We start from the raw sequence: 20,952 nt of genomic DNA on the forward strand, positions 1-20,952 counted from the left end.
TCAAAGCTCCACCGAAATCTTTAGGCAAAGTGGATTCCTGTGGTATGCTGTCACCTGTTAAGTCACTTCACATTTCATAGCATTCCGTAAGTTAGACTCACCCCTCTAACTGCAATTAGGGACTAAAGCTTTTTGGTACTTTCAAGGAAATGTTAAAGATTAACTCAAATAATAATAATGACAGTAAAAAGGGTAATTTTTAATATTATGAAAGAGTGTTCTTAATCATTTAGTCATATTAGGTCTTCTAATACACTTAAAATGATAATTTAATATAAGAAGCCATTTTTATTATATTACTCAGGAGTGGAACAGTGGTAAAGAATCTGCCTGCAATCCAGGAGGGCTGGGTTTGATCCCTGGGTTGGGAAAATCCCCTGGAGGAGGAAATGGCAACCCACTCCAGTATTCTTGCCTGAAGAATCCCATGGATGGAGGAGCCTGGCAGGCTACAGTCCATGGGGTCACAAAGAGTTGGACATGACCAAAGTGATTTAGCAGCACCAGCCTAATATATATCACTCATAAAAAATTGGAAAGATAATACGTAACAGTGCATTAATGCAATTTGAAATTATAGCTCTAAAATAAAAAGAAAATGGGAAAAAGCCATATAACTTGAGGTTTTTGCATTTCTCAATATACAGTTCAACATTTTATTTAGTATAAGATTGGTTCAATAAATATCATAAATTAATAATTTCACATTATATTTTGGGACTAAACCAATAATTTTGATTATTAATGTGGTTTTTAATTGTTGTATGATTTATTCAGCAGTATTTCTGTTGATGTAGTCATTATTTATTGCATGCACAAGAAATCTGAGAAAAACCTAAAAAAGAAAAAAAAAAAGCTGAACAACTATTGTCCTATAGAAAATCACATTTTATAAAAATTAAAGTTTCCATCCTCCAGGTGATGAACACATTATTATGAAAACTGTATACCCAGTACATATGCATTAACATTTCTTATCCATTTCTTTATGTTGTATCAGACAGTAAATAATGTATTTGCTCTTTGAAAAAATTCATTTAACACCTAAATTTGTATACCACCAAAGAATACATATCCCATTTTCCAGAACGGACTTTTCCTGATATCAGCGTGTTATGTTACAGGATAATGAATATGCAGTTTGTTCTTTCAGAGATCAATTTTATACTGATAACTCATCAAAATGCAACCAAAATAAATAATCAACAAAGTTCTAAAAATATGTTTTAATTACATAGTTGCTTTCCAAATGGCATTATTGGTAAAGAATCCACCTGCCAATGCAGGAGATATAAGAGAGGTGGGTTTGATCTTCCCAGGGAAGATCTCCTGGAGGAAGAGTTGGCATTCCATTCCAATATTCTTGCCTGGAGAATCCCATGGACAAATGAGCCTGGTGGGCTACAGACCATAGGTTAACAAAGAGTTAGACACAACTGAGCATCTGAGCACTGAGCACATCTATATAATTCTAAATAATAGTGATTTTCTCTCCATAGGTTTTTCCAAACACACTGACTTTTTATTAAAGCACATACACTGAGCTAATTATATCCTGTGTTTTTAGATAAAGTCCAAAAAATGCATTGTGATACAGTTGGCCTCCGTCTACTCTAGAAATGGTGAAACTTATTCCAAGAGTAGCACAGCTGAACATAAAGTTGCTGGGTTTTAGGCAAATGGAAGTAGAGCTGAGAATCTCCACAGACTCCTGAGAGACAAGCTAGTGTTAAGATTGGGCAAATCCCACTGAAAATACTGTATCTTAGAGATATAGTATCTAAGAATGTTAAAAATCTTAGAATTTTGTATTTTAGAGATATAACAGGTAGTTAAATAACTCCAAAAATCAAAACTGATGATAAGAATTTGAAGGGTTTGCAACCTTGTAGTGTTAACCAAATTAATTAATTTTCATTACTCACAGAGGACCCACTGCCCATTATTCTTAGATATCTTGTGCCTTTTGATTAAAAAGTCATTGACTTTATCTTGGAATGCTTCTTTTCTTTTTTTCTCAGATGACACGAGAACAATACATACTAGCAACACAACACAATAACCTGCCAAGGGCTGAGAATGCACAACTTTACCCGGTGGGAATTTATGGATGGCGAAAGAGGTGCTTGTACTTCTTTGTCCTTCTGCTGTTGGTTACCATGATAGTTAACTTAGCCATGACCATTTGGATTTTGAAAGTGATGAACTTCACTGTGGTAAGTACCGCCATGATTTAATACCCATTGCTTTGGTTCAAGGAAGATACAGCTTTATTAGTTGTTAATTGAAAGTTATTCATCTTAATCTTTACAAGTTTGTCTTGGAATTTTGAAGACTGTCATATATTTGATGACTGCATTCAATATGTAATTATAATACACATATATTACTACCTGCCATTTGAGTGTGGAGGGTGTAGAGCATGAGACAGCATAGTATATTGATTTATTAGGACATTAGAAAACTTTTAATTGACCAGCATGAATTGCTTGCTAAACCTGGGAATCTAAGAAATCAGTCTGCTTTTAGAAAAAATATTTCACATTAAAACTAATATTGTAAATCATAAGTTCCTTGGAAATACTTTATATACCACTCTGTATTTGCTTTTTAGATAAGATACTGCATGGTCAAATCTAAATCTTGGAATTTTCCTCGGCTGCATGGAACAATGTCTATAATTATCATCAGATGGGAATCTTACCTTATCAGATAGCATGGTATCTTATTTTATCAGATACCATCTTTTATGGTAAATAAAAGATAAACTAGGAATTAAATTGCTATCTTATGAAAATTAATAATTAGCCAAACCATTGTATAATCCACAGATGAATTTTGCCTGAGTCTTGACTGTGAACAGTAAACCTCTGAGGATGTCTTATCTGTTTCGCAGATAAGGCAAAATTAGCTGTTTCTACAAAGTCTAGTTTAGCCCATTTCATGTTTACTGGCTAAATTCTTAAATTTCTCTACTCTGCCTTTAAACCATTCTGCCTTTGCTTAGAGACTTCAGATATCTTCACATCCAAGCAGGTATCTTTCTTTGCTGACCAAATTGCTATTATTCTTTAGAACTCTGCATCCTCAGGGGTGCAGGTAAAGCTGGCTATTTAACTTCACTGATCTTCCTATGTGGGGCTGCCTTAAAAAAAATAAAAACTCTGCTGTGTATTGATTTAGCAAGAGTAGTTTCTTTCTGACTTCACTAATACCTAATTCTAACTAGAAATAGAATCTCAAAAGAGAAAATGAGTTCAGCATCTGTCCACAGTGTAGGGCACTGCGGCTGTGTGCAGTAGGAGCCTGGGGGCAGGTGGCCTAAGCTTCCAAAGAGGAAATAGTAGAACTGTGCAAATCATGATAAAACAGCATATGCTCATGAAGAAAAAAGAGCTGAGCAAAGGTTTCCATTTTTTTCCAATACAGTGCACATTTTGAAAGGTGTGCCTCCAAGAAAAGAAATGAAAGACAAAGAGATGGGCAGGATTCAATGTGTTTTAGCACTGGAGAAAATAACTGCTTATTAGACGTGGATGCAAGTTCAATGTTGCTGATCAAGGCCTGTGAGCCTGTGGGTGGGCTAGAAGTGGAGTTGGAGGCTACTAGCAGAATGACAGCTTTATGAGGCTCTGGTAACACATTTGAACTATTATTTTGCCTCAGGAGCTGGCTCATCTCCATACCCACCCTCCTCCTCCAGGAAAAAAAAAACCTTGTGAGTATTTGACACTCACCAGCTCTACCTGTAGTCTTTTTGTTCTTCTGAGCTCTTCTCCTACATTTACTTAATCATGTCTGGGCTTCATTTACAATTCATATATCACACAGTAGGGACAATGTATACACCCTGCAGATTTTTTTATGCTCTCTCTCTTTTTTTTTTTTTTTAGTTTATTTTTTTATTGAAGGATGATTGCTTTACAGAATTTTGTTGTTTTCTGTCAAACCTCAACATGAATCAGCCATAGGTATACATATATCTCCTCCCTTTTGAAACTCCCTCCCATCTCCCTCCATCCCACCCCTCTAGATTGACACAGAGCCCTTGTTTGAGTTTCCTGGGCCATACAGCAAATTCCCCATTGGCTATCTATTTTACATATGGTAATGTAAGTTTCAATATTACTCTTTCCATACATCTCACTCTCTCCTCCCAGTTGCTGATGGCAACTTCAACATCATTATTCTTTAAAAACTGTTTATTTTTCTTAAAGAGAGGAAGAGTAGAATTTTCTTCAAGTCTTACAGTTTTAAGCATTCTTTTTCTCCATTAAAAGACATCTTTTAAAAGTTCATGAAAAATAGGATCAACTTTCTCACCTTAGGGAGTGTTGATTCTATGCAGTGACCAAGCTACAGGAATTTTGAGATGTACATTCCTGAAGCATGTTTAAATTAATTAAGGAAATAGGCTTAAATGAGTAATTACATGGCTTCATGCATCAGCCTCCTAATACCTTGCCACATGCTGAGGCCAAGGCTGGTAAGCCATTCAAGGAAAATAATTGAAACAGTCATCTCTATCCTCAGGATCCACACAGGCCGTCTCTGTTACCTATGGAGCTATTTAATTTGAACCCCAGCTGGCCAAAATGTAAATGTCAACATATTCCTTAGGATAATGAAAAGGAGTTTATTTCTATAGGAGTCTTGGCTTTTATTTTATACATGTCTTTCTCTTCTTGTTTCTTAAATCATATTTTATTTTTAATAATCTAAACAGAAGGCCATCCTTCCTTTAGCTATGTAAGCTATTTATGTATATCTGAAATAAATGGAAATATAAGGTTGTAATTCTTGTATCAAGATAATTTTTGTAAAGTAACATACTCTATCCATACAGTGACTCATAATGGTTTAGAAAAAATCCAAATTACTAAAGTAATTGCAGATTTTAGCAGTCCTGAATACTATACATTAGATTAAGTTATATGTACTTGAAAAGTGAAATAATTTATAATCATCTTGCATTAGATCGGTAAAACAAAATCAATTTAATGTTTTCACTAATACATTAGGACTATATCTATTTCTAGCATGAATACCAAAAACCACTTGCCTTACTATAGTAAGAAGTAGTAAATGGTGAGTAAGTTGTTTGGGGAGTGTTATTGATCTGCACAAAATGTATTTCACTTTCATTTTAACTGTTGCCATCCAATACATGAAAATATGTGGCTGTTAACATCTTTTATTTGAGCAAACTGGGCATGCTATTGCTATCAAAATATTGTGTTTTCAGCACAGCAAGTGTAGCTGCCAACCTGTTTTATGATGCATCTTGGAGTCCATCATTATGGCCAGTGTTACACATGATCTCTATGGTTGATATGACCTTATTCTGTTTCTCATTTTGTGGAAAATAATATCACTTTGCTATTGAGATACCCAGCTGCAGAGAATCAAGACAAAGGAAATGACTTTATACTACAGGGTGAGAAACTGAGGAGAGATATAAACCATAATTTCCTGGCTATGAGAGTTGATAAGTGTAGGCATGAGTTGAAGGGAGAGATTTTAAAACATCATTTTCTGAAGATCAGTATTAACCCAATTATATGCTTTTGTTGTTGCTGTTTGGTTGCTTTTTATTGTCTTTGTGATTCAATATAATGGACTAATCCAGCAGACCTATCAAACCAGGCATTCTGCCCAGGCAATAGTCTTTTCTTGGTTTAAGTGTTCACAGTAAGTGAATTAGCTCTATATTTGAAAGTTGAAAATGAATATAATAATGAAGTATCCTTTTTAGTCATGAGAGTACTGAGTAAAAGTTGGTGGCATGCAACTGCAACTTAATTTGATTAGACACATTAACTAGCCAGCAAAAGGAAGCATGGAAACGTTAAGTGCCATTTACGGGGTGAAGATGAAGAGGAAAGTCATGAATGTTGTGACTGAAAAGTCAAGAGTACCCAGATGTGGAGAATAATGGAAACAATCAGTTAGTTGAATAAATTAGGAAAAAAAAATTCTTAGGGACTTGTATGATGAGTGGGATGAATGTTGGATGAAAGAAAATCCCAGAAAAGGACCTGGAACATTTTTAGTTCAACCACCCATATGTTTCTAGCGTTCTCTCTACACCATTCCCTCCATCTGGTCACTCAGTATCTGCTCAAACCCTCCTTTGGATGATAAGCAAACCATCCCATTAAATGACTGGATAGTTTTGTTGTTATTTGATATCTTGATATCTTGTTGTAATCTCCCTGTCTATAACTCTAATCACAGGATCCTAATTCCTTTTTTTGGATCTGACACTAATTTATCAATTAATTTATCAAGACCACAGTAAGTTCTAGTACACACACACACGCATAAATACACAAATAGACACACGCACACATATATACATGAATACATGTATACTTACACATATATACACTTATTCACATAGAGAGGGAAATGTCAACCCACTCCAGTATTCTTGCCTGGGAAATCCCATGGACAGAGGAGCCTGATGGCTACAGTCCATGGGGTTGCAGTGAGTCAAACATGACTGAGCATGTAGTCACATACACATATAAACATCAAGGATAGATAGATCCTGGATCATATTGTATTTTAATGTCTAAAAATGCAAATATGTGAGAGACATTCTTATGCAATCCCTTTGGTTTCTTCAGTTGCCACATACTTTTTTTTCATTTTAAATATTTTATTTATTATCTATTTAAAAGTATATATTTAGAAGATGATCGACCTTTTTATATCTTTCTGTTTATGGCTGTTGGCTGTGGAGTCACTATCTTTTATCATACATTCTTTTCTTTTATTGTACCTTTCTATAGTTGATATTGCATACAATGCTATATTTAAATTTCCACTTACTGACTTTTTAAAGCTAAATTTCTTTAAGGTCAATTTTGGGGAAATATGAAATACTGTATTTTTTCTGAGTCTTAAATCCTGTGCTCCTTCTAATATTTTAGTAAATGACACAGCACATAACCCCATCTCACCCTTGTGACTATTCATACTTTATCTTCCTCATTAACCAAGTGATATTTTATCCACAGCCATTTGCCGTCTACCTGAGATGGCTAAAGTATGTTGCAACATGCCATCATTTGTTAGTGTGTCCATCTAAAAACTTGCTCCTCCCACAGTTTTCTTCATTTCACTTTCTAACAGAACCGTTACTTTGGGATGAACTTTTTCATCTCCATGTATCCAGCCAGTTCTTATATTTATAAAAGTTGTGTCCTCATCCTAAATGCATTTTGTTTCCTAGCCAGAACCTATGGATAGACTTACATGAAGCCTGGGCTTCCCAGGTGGCACTAGTGGTAAAGATTCTACCTGCCAGTGTAGGAGGCGTAAGAGACATGGGTTCCATAGCTGGGCTGGGAAGATCCCCTGAAGGAGGGCATGGCAACCCAGTGGGTTGCTGCAGTCCACAGAGTCTCAAAGAATCAAACACGACTGAAGTGACTTAGCACACATGCACATGTGAAACTTCAATGTGAAATAGCCACATTTCATTCATTCTTAACTGCTTGTTTATCCTCACACTGGTGTGTTTATTACAAAATGGTTTCTTTTTATATGACCTTGTTTATTGTCTGTTACCCTCTCCACGGATGGAATGTAAGTTCCATGAGGCCTAGGGTTTTGATGCTTTTTTCCACTACTGTATTCCCAAGGCAGAGGATGATGCCTTCCAGATGATTAGCCCTTCATAAGTGTTTGTGGGTAAATATCCATCTTTAATGTTACCTGCACTGAAAGGCTACTAGCTCTTCATTTCACTAAGGTTTGTGCCTTTCCATAGGCCCACCTTGACATGGGAAAGATTGAGATAAAACCACCAATTACCCCTGTTGCTTCAGGTCTCATAAGCACAGGGAACGCTTCATAGTCTATGCAGTGGTTTTTATTTACTTCTACATTGAAAAAGCAGTTTTGTATTCCGAATACCAAGTTTAACGATGCCCGGTAGCACCTGCACTTAAGATCTAACATATTCCAGGAAAGCAGGCCCAAACTTGATTACCTACATCAGTAGTACAGACAGCTGCCATTATTAACACTTTTATTTATTTAATGTAAAATATATTCTTACCCCCAAAATATATACACTGTGTATATAAGGCACAAATGGTAATATTGATAACAATAATAAATGTTGAAATGAACACCTGTGCCACATCCCTTAGCTGGAAAAATAAACTTTACCAATATCTCCTAACTCTATCTATATAGGACCACAAGTTTTTTTTTCTTACTTTATTTAGTTCATGTGAGTGCATGTATGTGTGTAAACCTCCAACACTATTGTTTTTAAGTCAACAATCTATTTGTGAGGTTTATTCCTGTTAATGTTTATTCCTACAATTTATTTATTATTTATTTCATTATTAATAGAACTGACTTATTTACCAATTTTCCTTCTGAGTTGTTTCCTAAGTATTTTTGTTGTTTAATTTGCTCTCACAAACAGTGATGCTCAGAACATTTTTGTATATTTATAAGTGTGATTGCACGTGTACAAGAGTTTCTCTAGGTTCTAGAGTTTCGAGTGGATGTCTAGAAATATTGGCTTTTAATGTCAAATTTTATCCCTAAAGTTATGGGATCAGTTGATACCACCACTGGAAACCTATAAGGGTTTCTTTTGTTCTCCTTTTTTAAATTTTTTAACACCAATTTTGTATTGGGGTATAGCCGATTAACAATGTCGTGGTTCTCTTGTTCTCCTTAACAATAACAGAGAGCTGCCAGCTAAGCTAAACTGCTGCCTCGTAAGCCAGAAATCTGACAGCCAGCTGTCTTATGTAGATCCTGTTTATTAGTTGGTTTGTTTATTAATTTAGGTATCCCTTTCTGGCAGATTTATCCATACGTGTGTTTTTAGTCATATATCTTATCTCTGTAGTGTTGTTTTCATTATATAATTATGGTTCATCTAAATAGGTACTGTCTCCTCCACTGGCTTTCCCAAAGTCCCATAATGTGGGAATCCCTCAAGGAGCAGAATCAGGTCTTACTATCTCATTTATCCTCTTATCTTCTCCAGGCACACAGTAGGTAATACATTTTGGTTGACCACTTATAATTTTTAAAGGTCTAGATTCACTTTCAGTAGAGGGAGCCTCAAATTTAACATCTTGATTTTTCCACTAGTTCTTTCTGTAAAACTGCATCAGATGCTGCTGAATGTCGATTTTCATGTGCGGGTCTTTTTTGTTTTCCGCTGAAATTTCACCCTCACTTAGTACCAGAATGGCATTGCTCAAGTCCTTTCACGTCATTCAGTCAAGCTGATCAGCCTCTCCTGATAAGAAGACAAGCAGAGCACATTTTCTCCCAGAGTCCCAAAGCACTTAGGTAAGATAGTTTTTCAGTGAAACGATAGTCCTTTGAAGTTCCAATTACTAGCTCTTACTGACTCCATCAGTAATAACTACAGTAAAATCTCAGTCTTTTTTTTCTTTTCATGAAGAAGAAAAAAAAAAGCTTGGATTTTTTTATGTAAAATGCTCAGTTCTGCCCTATCCTACTTCATCTTTCTTGAGGCCAGGTCTCTTGGTAATTAAGGCTGGCAAGTACTTGTAATTTACCACCAAACCGCAGACCCTCTGTGCCATCACTTATTACAATCCCTCTAGAAAAAGTAATTGGAACCTCATGTGTGAGAAAAAGAGAACTGTGTTTCCTGACTTCCAGCCTCTCTTGGGAAGGTACCTCCTACTATGAAGCCTCAGCCTGCCCACCACAATCAACACACCTTCCTTAAAAGTCTCTTCATTTAACAGTTGAAATCAAGGGCATATGGAGATTTTTCTAGAGAAATCTGTTGACCCAACGTGGTCTCATATTTAGGATATTAGTGATTTCCTGAATTTACTTTTATTTAAAAAATACAAGATACAGCACACAAAATAAGCCCCCAGTGATTATAAACTAGTCTCCAGTTACTGAAAAAAGATGAAAGGGATGAATAACAGGAGAAAGTAGAAAAGGGGAGGAATTTTATTCAAATGGTCCACAGGGCAAAAGCAGGGATGTGGGTTTTTATTTGCATTTCTCACAGAGTAGTTATAAAAAATAGACTCAGAATCAGACTTTAAAAACTTCTGAAGCTCATGCTCTTTATAGCCAAGCTTTATTCCTTTCAAAACCTACAGATATATCACCATCTGCTTTGTGTATGCAACAATTTAAGAACATAACATGAGTTCATTTCTATAATCACAATTATTATATAACCAGGGAAATAGCTTGAGTCTCTACCACACGTTGGTAAGATATTTTCCCATAGAAAACTGGTGTCAATAGCAAAGTACCTCAGATTGCTGGTATTTCCAAAAACACCTCTCATCATCCATCAAGCAATGAACTTGGGACCAGACCTTTGCATCCAAATTCTGATTTTGCTGCTGATTAGCTATATTAGAGTCAATAAATTATTTAAATGTTATTTTTATTAGATTGTTGTAAACATCAAAACAATGAAAATAATGGAAGTTCTTCAGAAGTGCCTGTCATATCGTAACAGCTAAGACTTCACCATTATTATAATTATTACTCATATTTCTGCTATGCTTACTTCAGTTATCCCATACATTATCTGAGTTAATGATTCTATTAACATTGAGCATAACACAGTACTAGAAGCATAAAAGGATCCAAAAACACAGGTATTAAAAATAAATAGTGTTTATAATCTTCTTTTTACTAATGATATGCATAAAGGTTAAGAGCATGAGCTTTGAGACAGCCTGATTCCCATTCTAACTCCAGTACTACTGCTTAGAAGGGTGGTCTTGTGTGAGTCACTTAACTTCTCTAACTCGTTTCTTCATCTGCAAAATGGTCAATTAGTGTTAACCCACAGAGATATTAGAAGTAGTGAGTGAACTCATACAAAACTGTTTACCATAGAGCCTCAGAGTAACTACTCAGTGCCAGCTATGTGCAATGACAAACATTATTTCCATGCCTTATTAGTTATTCATAATGAGCTATTTTATAGTATACATTTTATCAGAGAAATGTTTTATTTCCTTGGCATGATGGAAGGATAATAAAGACTTCTTTTGAAATTCTAATTTCATGCTGTTATATAAAAACTTTACCCAAAACTTTTAAGAGAAACAGTTCAGCTGTTAACCATTATCATGATTTGGATGACACCAAGATGTTTAGTTTGAAAACTAGCATTACCTGAAAGAAACCCTACTGTCCTGTCTGAATGAAGTGTTAGTCTCTCAGTCGTGTCCAACTCTTTGTGACCCCATGAACTATAGCCCACCAGGCTCGTTTCTCCATGGAATTTTCCAGCCAAGAATACTGGAGTGGGTAGCCATTCCCTTCTCCAGGGGATCTTCTTGACCCAGGGACAGAATCTGGGTCTCCTGCATTGCAGGCAGATTCTTTACTGTCTGGGCCACCAGGGAAGCCATGTCTGAATGAGGGAGCTCATTTTCCAGAGTGAGCTAATTTCATTTTGAACTATTTGGACAAATATAACACTTAAAAACTGACTGGATGATAGAGTGAGATTTCTGTTCTTTATCCTAAATGCTCTGAGTTTCTTTAATGTTCAGAGTTTTAAATGATTACCTGATTGATACTGCATTCTGAATTATTTTTGTAACACCCTTAATTATAACCCTTAGGCTATAATCTTTAGATCTGAGAGTGATGTTGGAGATGCCCTGCAGCTTGTATTTATTTAGCATCTGATTTGTATTCACCCAGATTATATGCTTTATAGACCAGACCTTACTGAATTTCACAACACTGCAAAGTAAATATTATATCCCCTTTGGCAGTTGAAGACCCATAGGTAAGGGAAATTAGATAAATTTCCCAAGGCCACACTGATGAGCAAGGTTAGAAGCTGGGTTCTACAGTTTTAAAGTTCATGCTCTTTCTGCCACTGTTCATTGCATTAATGTTAACAAAATTCAGTTAAAATTAAATTAATTCCAAATTATTCATTTAATAATTTACTTTCCTGTCTACTTTAGTGCATTCACACAATACCAATAGATGTATAAGTAAGACATCATTGCTTTTTAAGTACATTTGAAATTTGTTAGGCAAAAGATACTCAATCACCAGAACTATTTTAATTTAAGGGGGAAATGTACCTAATCTCTTATAGTCAGTAATAAGAACAGTGAAAACCCCTCTGTAAGTTCCAGACATGACTATACTTTTGAGTTTGGCAAAGGAAGTGTTCGTTTTAATTTCTGGATAGAGTGATGATGCTTATTAATGGCACTTTTATAAAAGGGACAATGATATTCATAAAGGTTATTTTATCCCTGTGACTCCAACCTAGTCTTTGCTCTCATTAAACTATATTTTGCTGAGTAACTAATTGCTCATGATGAAAGACCATTCTGAAGGTGATTTAGGATCATAGCTTTGGTCCACTTTTCTGAGCTGCCATTTCCATTTTCCCAATTAATTCCTCCATATGTGAATCAAGGCGCCCACTCCAAGCCAAGGAGAAGGGGGGTGCATAATTTCTGTGGCATGACGACCACTCCATGGGGGAGTGCCAGCAGTGGGAGCCTGCCTGCTGGAAGACCATCCGGTCTGTTCCACCCCTCAATGTGGTGTGTGTGGATTTATTACAGAATTTATGAGAGTGAATGGTACAGTTAATGTTGCAGGACTGCTTCCATTATAACCCTCTGTTTGTACCTCCTCATAATTTTCTGACAAATTGTCCCTCTCAGATGAAGTCTTTCATGCTTAGTCTTATCCTAGTGGTACATTTTCTTTCCTTGCCTTTATAAAGAAAAATGTAGCCTTTTTTTTTTTTTTTCAATCCAAGTTCAAACAAGTACCAAGCAGCCATTCCTTTTAGTGAATTAAAGTACAAAAACAGAGACATAAGGCAAACCATGAGCTTTGCATAGCATGTGCTAACTTAAATACAGTTACATTAGAACGCCAGGCACTGTGCAGGAGAAAAGAAAGAATTGAGAAAACGAGTCATTGAATAAAAAGTTATAGAAAGTATGGACTTGTTAGTTCATATGTTTATTAGAGTGTATGTGAAGTGAAGTGAATTGAAGTCACTCAGTCGTGTCCGACTCTTTGAGATCCCATGGACTGTAGTCTACCAGGCTTCTCTGTCCATGGGATTTTCCAGGCAAGAGTATGGGAGTGGGGTGCCATTTCCTTCTCCAGGGGATCTTCCTGACCCAGGGATTGAACCCGGGTCTCCTGCATTGGAGGCGGACGCTTTACCGTCTGAGCCACCAGGGAAGCTCACTAGAGTGTATAACAGCATATAAAGATGGAAAGAACTTTCATTCACTGCCTCTTTTACACTGAGAAGCTGGAAGTTCAGAAAGATAAAAGCACTTGCCCATGTGGGTCACTTGCAGCCAGACTCTGAAATATGTTAGACCACACTGAACTTGAGGTAATAAGTGCATGTGTGCTTGTTTTCACAAACAGTAGCATATAGTATGATCTACGTAAGTTGACTAATTTAGTAGGAGATTCAGGGGGAAATTTAAGTTTTAAAATGAAACAGTGCTAATTATCTTAAGGGTTAATATTTTTCTATTTTGTAAGAAGAAAAGCAACCATTTGATTTTCAAAAGCATAATTGTAATGTCATATTTCTTATTTCCAAGCAAACATATTGTTTAAATAAAAGTCATCTTTTGGGCAGGAATTCATATGAATTTATTAATAATTTCACTATTGACCTTCTTGTTAGTTTGTAAACTCATTCTCAGATCAAAAAATGTTACCACTGTGTAATAAATTAATACTACTGATACAATATACTAGTACAATTTATTATAAGCAACTTAGTTGGCTAAGTAATTTGATATTTAGTTTTAAATATTTCCAGATATTCACCATTAAAGCACCTTTGCAAATAATTACACTGTTTCAGAAGCTGTTTGTATCTGCTGATGGCTGTCATCTTTGGGCTAGCTGACTTCTTCCTTCACAAAGTATACATGATGGTTCATAAGTACAGCTTCAACAGTGTTCAACTCTATTTCAACTTGTCTTATAAGTTCTACTGAATAATGTCATTGGAGAATTACTGTATATATCTGTTCTCTTGCAAATCACATATTTCTGCTATTTTAAATTTTGTGTATTTCTGAGTTTAAGAAACTTTAAAACAGGCTAAGCCTCTGTTATTTCTCATATCCCCTTTTTTCGTCTTGATCTAGGGGTTAACTTAAACTAATCTAAAAAAGCACTGGACATGTGTTAAAAGTCTTCATATAAACTGACCAAGATTATCTCTTGATAATATTTTTAGGTTTAGTTGGAGGAGGGAAGTGTAAAACCTAAATATCAGCGTGACCCACATATTGTATGTGTATGTGCACTCATTATAAAGAAGTGTTTATTTTCAATGTTCATTAATGTCCAAAATGTGTGATTACTAGGAGCAATGCAAATTGCTTAAATGATGTCTGAAACCTCTGTATATCTCCACTATAATATGCATTTTAATCTCACTTCTGGCGAGTTGCATTTATATGAATTGAATTCTGTTTTTCTGTTTTTTCTGATATGCCTCAGTCCTGATTGATGACTTAAAAGTGATATTAACACTTTATATTTCTCTAAGAGATCTGGTTAGTGAGCTGCAAAAACCTCAAAATATTCATATTTGCACCAGAAAAACTTATAAATTTATTCAAAATATGTAAATACATAGGTACTTCAGTTCAGTGGCTCATCAGGTTCAACTCTTTGCAACCCCATGCACTGCAGCAACTAGGCTTTCCTGTCCATCTCCAGCTTCCAAAGCTTGCTCAAACTTATGTCCATCAATTCAGTGATGCCATCCAACCATCTCACGCTCTGTCGTCCCCTTCTCCTCCTGCCTTCAATCTTTCCCAGCATCGGAGTCTTTTCTAATGAGTCAGTTCTTCGCATCAATGGCCAAAGTATTGGAGTTTCAGCTTCAGCATCAGTCCTTCCAATGAATATTCAGGACTGATTTCTTTTAGGATCGACTGGTTTGATCTCCTTGCAGTCCAAGGAACTCTCAAGAGTCTTCTCCAACACCACAGTTCAAAAGCATCAATTATTTGGCATTCAGCTTTCTTTATAGTCCAACACTCACATCCATACATGACTACTGAAAAGGCATAGCTTTGACTAGATGGACCTTTGTTGACAAAGTAATGTCTCCGCTTTTCAATATGCTGTCTAGGTACTTAAAGAAACAGAAATTGGTGTTACTAAAGAAGGAAAGTATTCATGCCACAGTTTGTTAGGGTGCTTTGGTTTATCTTACATAATATGACACTCCTATGAGATTCGTATTATTATCTCTACTTTAAAATAAAAAACTTTCCCCAAATTCACATAATTAAAAAGTGACAGAGTAATATTTTAATGTTTGCTTATCTAACTCAGCAAGCCAAATTTGCTCTACCTACTTATGAATCATTCTACTGTCAATGTTATTGACACATCAGTTTCAGTTCAGTTGCTCAGTCGTGTCTGACTCTTTGTGACCCCGTGCACTGCAGCACACCAGGCCTACCTGTCCATCACCAACTCCCTGAGCTCACTCAAACTCATGTCCATTGAGTCAGTGATGCGATCCAACCATCTCATCCTCTGTTGTCTCCATCTCCTCCCTCCTTCAATCTTTCCCAGCATCTGGGTCTTTTCAAATGAGTCAGCTCTTTGCATCAGGTGGCCAAAGTATTGGAGTTTCAGCTTCAGCATCAGTCCTTCCAGTGAATATTCAGGACTGATTTCCTTTAGGACTGACTGGTTGGATCTCCTTGCAGTCTAAGGGACTATCAAGAGTCTTTTCCAACATCACAGTTCAAAAGCATCAATTCTTCAGCCCTCAGCTTTCTTTATAGTCCAACTCTCACATCCATACATGACTACAGGAAAAATCATAGCCTTGACTAGATGGACCTTTGTTGGCAAAGTAATGTCTCTGCTTTTTAACATGCTGTCTAGGCTGGTCATAACTTTTCTTCCAAGGAGTAAATGTCTTTTAATTTCATGTCTGCAGTTCATCATCTGCAGTGATTTTGGAGCCCCAAAAAAATAAAGTCAGCCACGGTTTCCACTGTTTCCCCATCTATTTGCCATGAAGTGATGGGACCAGATGCCATGATCTTAGTTTTCTGAATGTTGAGCTTTAAGCAAAAATTTTCACTCTCCTCTTTCACTTTCATCAAGAGGCTCTTTAGTTCTTCACTTTCTGCCATAAGGGTGTTGTCATCTGCATATCTGAGGTTATTGATATTTCTCCCAGCAATCTTGATTCCAGCTTGTGCGTCATCCAGCCCAGCACTTCTCATGATGTATTCTGCATATATGTTAAATAAGTATGGTGACAATATACAGCCTTGATGTACTCCTTTTCCTATTTGGAACCAATCTGTTGTTCCATGTCCAGTTCTAACTGTTGTCAGTGTAACCAAAATACAATTTTTCTATGTAAGCAATATTCTATTATTTGACAATAATTTTATAAGTTCATATCTTCCCAACCTAGCAATCGAATCTGCATCTCCTGTGTTTTCTGAATTGGCAGACAGATTTTTTTACCTGCTGAGCCACCTGGGAAGCCCCTGTATCTATATATATCCTTATGGGGCAAGAAATTGAATATTTTCTACTTAATTTGGAATGGGTGAGGTTTCTATTTAATATCTGATAATATTGGTTTATTTTTCATTGCTACATTTTTAATTCACTATCATATTCATAACATTTAATAGTAGTGAACTATAGAGTAATGATACTTGCTGTAACTTTTCTGTTCCATTTGTACAAATAAAAAATGTGAGCACTGTTTGAATTATAAGCGTGCTCACCTCTTTATATACTAATAGGCATTTTAAACAGTCAATGCATTAGTGATCTATTGCCACAAGAATGTTATGTAGTGACACAAATCCCAGAAGTTTGAAATAATCAATATTAATTTAACTCAGAAATCTGTGGATTAACCAGACAATTCCATCATCTAATGTTGGTATGGCTTCCTCATGGGTCTGCAGTCAACTATCCTAGTCAGCTTGTAGTTTGGATGGTTTAGGTTAACTCATCCCCTACTTGACAGTCATTTTACTTGGATCACATATCTTTTTTTCTCCGATAAACTAGCCATTTTTAGATAGGTTAGAAGTTTTGAGGAAGAGCGTAGACATAATCAAGACCTCTAGATGTCTAAGACCCAAACTCATTGACCATCATCACTCTGGTCTGAGCCTTCTATTAGAAAGTCACATGTGCATCAAGATTCATATGATGCATGGGCTCCACTTCACTGCTATATTAAGAAATGCAATTAAAACAACAGCTAAACATCTGTTTTTAGAATTTCAAATAGGCTTGGTTTTTTAGACTACTTTTAGGTTCATAGCAAGTACAGAGTTACCACATGCCCTCTGACCCCACACATATACACCATCAACATCACCACAGAGAGGCACATGTGTTAAAATTAGTGAACCTACCTTGACACACTGTGCGTGCATTCTAAGTTGCTTATCATGTCTGACTCTTTGCGACACTATGGACTGTAGCCCACCAATCTCTTCTATCCATGGGATTCTCCAGGCCAGAATACTGGAGTTGGTTGCAGTGCCCTTCTCCAGGGGATCTTCCCGGCCCAGGGATCAAACCCTCATCTTTTACATCTCCTGCATTGATAGGTGAGTTCTTTACCACTAGTGCCACCTGATACATCATTATCACCCAAAATCCATCGTTTATAGTAGGGTTCACTCTTGATGTTATACATTCTGGGGGTCTGGATAATTATATAATGACATTTATTCAACATTATTGTATCATACAGAGCAGTTTCACTGCTATAAAAATCCTCTGTGCTCCACCTATTCACTCATCTCCCCTCCACCACAAGGCCCATAGTCTCCAAACCTGGCAACCCTCCATAGTGTTATCTTCTCTAGAATGTCATGTAGTTGAAATTATACAACACGTAGCCTTTTCAGCTTCTTTAACTTGGTTAAATGCATGTAAGTTTTCTCCATGTGTGTCATAGCTTGATAACTTATTTATTTTTAGTGCTAAATAACTAACTTGTACCACAGTTTATTTATACATTCACCTACTGAAGGACAACTGGCTTGCTTCAAGATTTTGGCAATCATGAATAAAGCTCCTGTAAACATCCACATGCAGATTTTGGTGTGAACATAAGCTTTCAACACTTTAGGTTAAATATCAAAAGGCATGATTGCATTATCACATGGAAAGAATGTTTCATTTGTGAGAAATGCCAAATAGTTATATGAAGTGGATGTACCATTTTGCATTTCCTCCAGCAATGAATGGGCTTTTCTGTTGCTCCATGACTTCAAAAGCATTTGGTGTTGTCAGTGTTTTAACTACCAGTTTCAAACTTGTCAAATTAGCATATGTTTATATTTTCTGTTAGTACTAGTGTAATTATAGAAATATTACATATTCAGCATATATATATTAAATATGTGTGTGTGTATATATATAATATGCATGTGCATATGTATATTTAGATACAAATACACGACACACTTGGGCTTCCCTGATGGCTTGGATGGTAAAGAATCTGCCTGCAAATGCAGGACACCCAAGATTGATCCCTGGGTCAGGAAGATCCCCTGAAAAAGGTAATGGCAACCCACTCTAGTACTCTTGCCTGGAGAATTCCATCAACAGGAAAGCCTGGTGGGCTACAGTTCATGGGATCACAAAGAGTTAGACATGACTGAGTAACTAACACATTCACTTTCACTTTCATTAAAGTAATGACAATATAAAATTATTGAATAACCATACTTGACAAGAAAAATAGATTTTTTCTTTCCTTTATAAAAAAATAATAATTTGAAATTTATATCATTTTTTTTTTTAGAATTCCAGGTCTTTAGAGTTATATAACATCAGGTATGTAAGAGGGTGCCCTCTTACACTGTTGGTGGGAATGCAAACTAGTTCAGCCACTATGGAGAACAGTGTGGAGATTCCTTAAAAAAATGGAAATAAAACTGCCATACAACCCAGCAATCCCACTGCTGGGCATACACACGGAGGAAACCAGAATTGAAAGAGACACGTGTACCCCAATGTTCATTGCAGCACTGTTTATAATAGCCAGGACATGGAAGCAACCTAGATGTCCATCAGCAGATGAATGGATAAGAAAGCTGTGGTACATATACACAATGGAGTATTACTCAGCCATTAAAAAGAATACATTTGATCAGTTCTAATGAGGTGGATGAAACTGGAGCCTATTATACAGAGTGAAGTAAGCCATAAAAAAGTGAAGTAAGTAAGAAAAACACCAATACAGTATACTAACACATATATATGGAATTTAGAAAGATGGTAATGATAACCCTGTATGAGAGACAGCAAAAGAGACACAGATGTATAGAACAGTCTTTGGACTCTGTGGGAGAGGGAGAGGGTGGGATGATTTGGGAGAATGGCATTGAAACATGTATAATATCATATAAGAAACAAATCGCCAGTCCAGGTTCGATGCATAATACAGTGTGCTTGGGGCTGGTGCACTGGGATGACCCAGAGGGATGGTAAGGGGAGGGAGGTAGGAGGGGGGTTCAGGATGGGGAACATGTGTACACTCGTGGTGGATTCATGTTGATGTATGGCAAAACCAATACAATATTGTAAAGTAATTAGCCTCCAATTAAAATAAATAATTTTAAATTAAAGAAAAACTATAAATTAATTTGCATTTTAAAATGTATTTAAAAAATCAGGTACGTAGACTAAAAAACTAAAAGTGTAGAGAAAAATTTGTGTCCAAATAGGAGCTCCTTCTGTATGTAAAAATGCAGAATAAAGATTTAAACAAGAGAGAAAGTTAAGGTTATAGTAATGAATTTATATGTGCAAAGTTGTTGTTCAATCACTAAGTGTTGTCCAACACTTTGTAACTGCATGGACTGTAGCCCGCCAGGCTCCTCTGTCTTCCACTATCTGCTCAAATTCATGTCCATTGAGTCGGTGGTGCTCTCTAACCACATCAAATCATATCAGTGATTTTGAAAAAAATTTTATGCTACAGCATCAAGTGAAAAAGACATTTAAACTAACAAATGCAACACTGGTTCTGCCTTAGTTGCTCAGTTGTGTCCAACTCTTGCAACCCCATGGACTGCAGCCCTCAGGCTCCTCCGTGCATAGGACTTCCCAGGCAAGAATACTAGAGTGGATTGTCATTTCCTTCTCCAGGGTATCTTCTTGACCCAGGGATTGAACCTGGATCTCATGCATTGCAGGCAGATTCTTTACCAAATGAGCCAATATGCAATATCATATCATATCTAAAAAGAACTGCAAAGAAGCATATATTAAGTAAAAAACAAAGTATTAGATGTCAGTTATCTTTTAGTGGTGCTCTTGTAAGTTTCTTTTACCAGTTTTCTTTTTGCACTTTTCAGTAAACATTATTTAGTGCCTATATATCTTATGATCAGAAGAAATTTATGTGAATCATAGTGAATTTACTATTCTCAATATTGAATGGCTTATTTTCTTTTCTGAAATAAAATCCATCAATATGGGTTATTAATGAAAATCTAAATATTTTAAGACCTTGTGAAATAATTCTTAATGGGAACTTAAAAATAGTACTACATCAATTGTCTTCTTTTACTTAAGCAAATACAGAAATAAGTATTCAATTTTCAGAGACAACAAGCTATTTTTTAGGATGAAATTAGACTTTCAAACCTGCCAAGATGGACCCAATCCATATTTTACCAGATACACCTGATCCCAGATCAGTAAATTGTTTTGATGTCTGTCTTCTAAAAATAATATCAAGTGCATCAGAAAAATCTTATTGACCTGGAAACCTATTTAGAAATCTAATCTTTAGTTATGAGCCATTGAATATTAGATCAAGAAATATTTTAATTTTCCTCATCAATGGTTTTTTCATGAAAGTGAATTTAGTCCCTAGGAAACCAGGTTAAG

The 20,952-nt window shown here is 36.0% G+C and overlaps 1 protein-coding gene across 1 annotated transcript in view; it reads left to right on the plus strand.

Moving 5' to 3' along the window:
- The first annotated feature begins 2,021 nt into the window (after positions 1-2,021).
- SGCZ (sarcoglycan zeta) overlaps positions 2,022-20,952 on the plus strand; it is a 404,913-nt gene continuing 385,982 nt past the window's right edge. Inside the window, exon 1 of the mRNA XM_086380721.1 lies at positions 2,022-2,216. Within this exon, the coding sequence (XP_086236847.1) occupies positions 2,022-2,216 (195 nt within the window). The remainder of the gene's footprint in view (positions 2,217-20,952) is intronic.

The sequence above is a fragment of the Bos grunniens genome, chromosome 27 (assembly GCF_055505025.1).
Source record: "Bos grunniens cultivar Pamir isolate PY7600 chromosome 27, Bosgru_T2T1.0, whole genome shotgun sequence".
Lineage (NCBI taxonomy): Eukaryota > Metazoa > Chordata > Mammalia > Artiodactyla > Bovidae > Bos > Bos grunniens.